This window comes from Curcuma longa, unplaced genomic scaffold, assembly GCF_044706935.1.
Source record: "Curcuma longa cultivar G26 ecotype Majalengka, Jawa Barat unplaced genomic scaffold, ITB_CL_G26_1.1 contig_14303, whole genome shotgun sequence".
In the NCBI taxonomy this organism is placed as follows: Eukaryota; Viridiplantae; Streptophyta; class Magnoliopsida; order Zingiberales; family Zingiberaceae; genus Curcuma; species Curcuma longa.
In genome coordinates, this window is record NW_027429725.1 from 1,556 (window position 1) to 4,945 (window position 3,390).

Genomic DNA, 3,390 nt, shown 5'->3' on the forward strand with positions numbered 1-3,390 from the left:
ATTCTGCTACAGTTAATGAAAATTTATTAACAACATAAATATTTGGATAAAGATCTTCATTTTTGTTTAATAATTTAATTTTCTTTAATTTATTTTTCATAACTTGTGATTTTAAAAGGACTAAAATTTTTTGTTGATCTTCTGTATACTTGGATAATTAACCTATAGTTAAAAAATAAAATTAATTTTTTAAAGTCTATAACTAACATATAATATTTTTTTCAGCTCCCCTAATTGGTTGGGCTTAAGGCCCTTCAGGTCCGAACCGTGAAACTCATAAAGACACATAGCATCATAATATTCATGATGTTATGATGTTGGTTTAGGTAAATATAGTTGATCTTAACAATGTGACATTTTAGAATAAAACTTAAAATAGATGGTTCTTTTCTTGATGCATCCAATATAAAATAATTATAAGTTACATTCTCGAAGCATTATGTAGTAAACTATGACTGATTTAGAAAATCTCATACCCCCCTTTAATCAACAATATATTGGATAGTATTATTATTATTTGGATTTAACCGATAGATATTTTAGTAGGATTTGAAATCTTATAAGAACTATAACTATTAAAATAAGCTCAAACAAAACAATTAGAGAAATCATTAATTAGAGAGCCATATTTGCTTTCCAAATGATTGTTAAAATATTAGAATAATTTATTTTTCTGCATAAATGGAGCATTTCCTACTAGAGATCCAAGTCACCGTCAAAAATGATCATTCAAAAAAAAGTATGTGTTAGATAAAATGAATTAGAGCATTCAAACAAATGACGAAATATGGCACTCGATTAAATTAAACGAAGGGAAAAACACAAAACTTTTAAACTGCATGATTCGATCTTTTTCTAAAAATCTAATGGAAATTTAGGTTCCATTTTAATTTGCCTATGGGTGAAGAAATAAGCATGCAATGCTCAGGTAACAAATTTTGATCAAGAAAATAAAAACGTTCAATATATGAATTAAACTCGACTTGAAGATGCAACCGTCTATATATGAAACTCTTTGCTGATAGTGAGAAATAAAAATTATTATTATTATTTTCCCACAAACTTTAAGCAGAAGTATAGTTAAAAGAGATTTATTTATGCTTCAAATGATTAAGAGCGATCCTTCCCTTTCTAATCGAAGACAATTAAACCTAACCAAATCTATAGTGATAAGATCATTTAATGGTAGCAACTTTGCTTTGGATAAAGATTGATCGAACTCAATCGATCAGATAAGAAAAAACGATGATGAAACGGTATAAGAAAGCTGAGTTTTTATTGTTTATACTTGTTTGTAAAATACGATAAAGATAATGGAACGGTAGGCAGATTAGTAATTCATCAATCGTTAGAATTAGAGAAATTGGCAATGAATGGAAAGGAAGGCGTACTAAATGGAGCAAGTTATTCGGCGAAGCCTGCCTTTAATTCAGTCGATCGACTTCAAAAGCGGAGGGCGGCGCCGGAATCCAAGCGGTGGCAAACACCACGTTGTGGCCCTTCCACGTCAGCATCAGATCCTCGTCGTCCCTCTTCATCCCCCACCCGGCCGCGTGCTCGTCCAGCATGGCTTTCACTTCCGCCGCTGCGTCCTCCGTCAGTCCCACCGACCGGAACCCCGCCGCGCGCATCCTCCCCGCCCACCTTCCCTTCGTCTCCTGCCGCTCCACTCTCTGTGCGCCCTCCTGCGCGATCACGTTCTCGATCTTCCAGTACACCCCGCCCTCGTACCGCCGCCTCTTCTCGCTCCCCTTCGCCACGCACGTCTCCACTGCGTCGTACGGTATCCACAGGTAGTTGAAGGCAGCTCGCAGCCGCCCCGTGACGTCGAACGCGGTCAGCTCCGCGTCCTCGTCAACGACAGTCACCAGCGCCGGCTCCAGCCCCCGAAGTGCCTTAAGGAACATGGTCCGCAGCGACAACATAGGCGAGGAATTAATGGGAACGACCGCCGTCTCGTCGGGGATGAAGTGCAATATCATGTGGCAGTTCACTATGACAGCCTCCCCTTGAGTCACGAGCTGTTGGACTCTTATTTGCTCGATCAGCGTGGCGAATGCCTCAGTAGGGTCGGAGGGGACCGCCCGGAACTCCATCGTGATGTTTCTGGACCGTGCAAAATTTACGAGCCGAGCGCCAAGCTCGTCGTACGACATGTCGAGCAACGGAGGGGCTGTGGTGGCGGTGAGGGCTGGCACGGTGAGACGGATGAGCAGAGGGGGGCCTTCCGGCCGTCTGGCCAGCAGATCGATGAGCGTCGGCATCTGCATGCAGTGGGTGGTCCCCAGGTCGACGAGGTGGACGACTGGTAGCCCCTCGACGGCGTCGGCTATGGCGGCGTTGGTGGCGGCGAAGCCGAAGCGGTGCCAAGGGGTGAGATCGATGAAGCTGGCAAGGTCAACGGCGGAGAAACGGTGGAGATGGAGGGTGAGGTCAGCGTCGGCTTCCACAAAGAGCATCTTGCAGGAGCCGATCTTGGAAGCGCGGACGATGAGGGCGCGGAGGAAGGCGGAGGTGAGGCGCTGGTTGGAGTCGCCGTCGGGAGGAGCTATGTTGTTGAGAAGCCAGATGATCTGCTGAGTGAGGGTCGCATCGTTGGTCTCGATGGCGTCAGCGCAGTTCACCAGCAGATGCTCCATGCAGCTGGCTCCGTTGATGCTTCCTCCCATTCCGATGGATGGCTCGAACGAGGAGGAGGAGGAGGAAGAGGAGGAGAGGAGGCCGGGCAGCCAAGGCCACGAGTGATGCTGCGGTAAGTGCAAGCAGTTAGGCTTCGATGAGGATGAGGTGGCTTCGTTGTTGTGGCCGGAGTAGATGCCTATCCCATCGCCATTAATTGGGAGCAAAGCAGCAGGAGGAGGAGGAGGCGACAGAGGTGCACTTGTGAAATATTGCATCATATGTCAACAGGAGAAAAGAGGGAGCCAGACGAGGCAAATAAATATATAAAGGAGGGCTTTGATTATTGGAGCTCTGGAAAAGGGCAGGAGAAAAGGGCTTTGATTAATTTGATCGTGTCTGATTTAAAAGCTAAACTGCATGCTTCATCTGATCGGGCTGCAACAAAATTTGATCATGATCTCTTTCGTATATGATTTTCAGGATTAATTGAACTGAAAAGCAATTCTGAAAGAACAAATTAAATATACCAACTTTCTAATTTGAGATGATGAAGTTAGATCGATGGTAGGCAGAAATACGAGTGCTGAGAGGCGAGAAGGCCAGATTGAAGACGAAAGGGAGATGAATGAATGTGTATATGATTTTGTTGGCATGTGAAGATGAAGAGCCGCCATGGATGCGTATTGGCACTGCATGTGATGTGGCAATTGTCAGATTAGTAAGAGAGTGATATGCCGTGACCGTGTGTCAATTTTCAATGGGAATCCG

General features: G+C 44.3%; 1 protein-coding gene across 1 annotated transcript; it reads right to left on the reverse strand.

Moving 5' to 3' along the window:
- Positions 1-1,424: 1,424 nt before the first annotated feature.
- LOC141816118 (scarecrow-like protein 32) lies at positions 1,425-3,080 on the reverse strand. Its single transcript, XM_074703954.1, has one exon. The coding sequence runs from the start codon at positions 2,898-2,900 to the stop codon at positions 1,425-1,427; it is 1,476 nt and encodes a 491-aa protein (XP_074560055.1). The 5' UTR covers positions 2,901-3,080.
- Between the last annotated feature and the right edge of the window lie 310 nt (positions 3,081-3,390).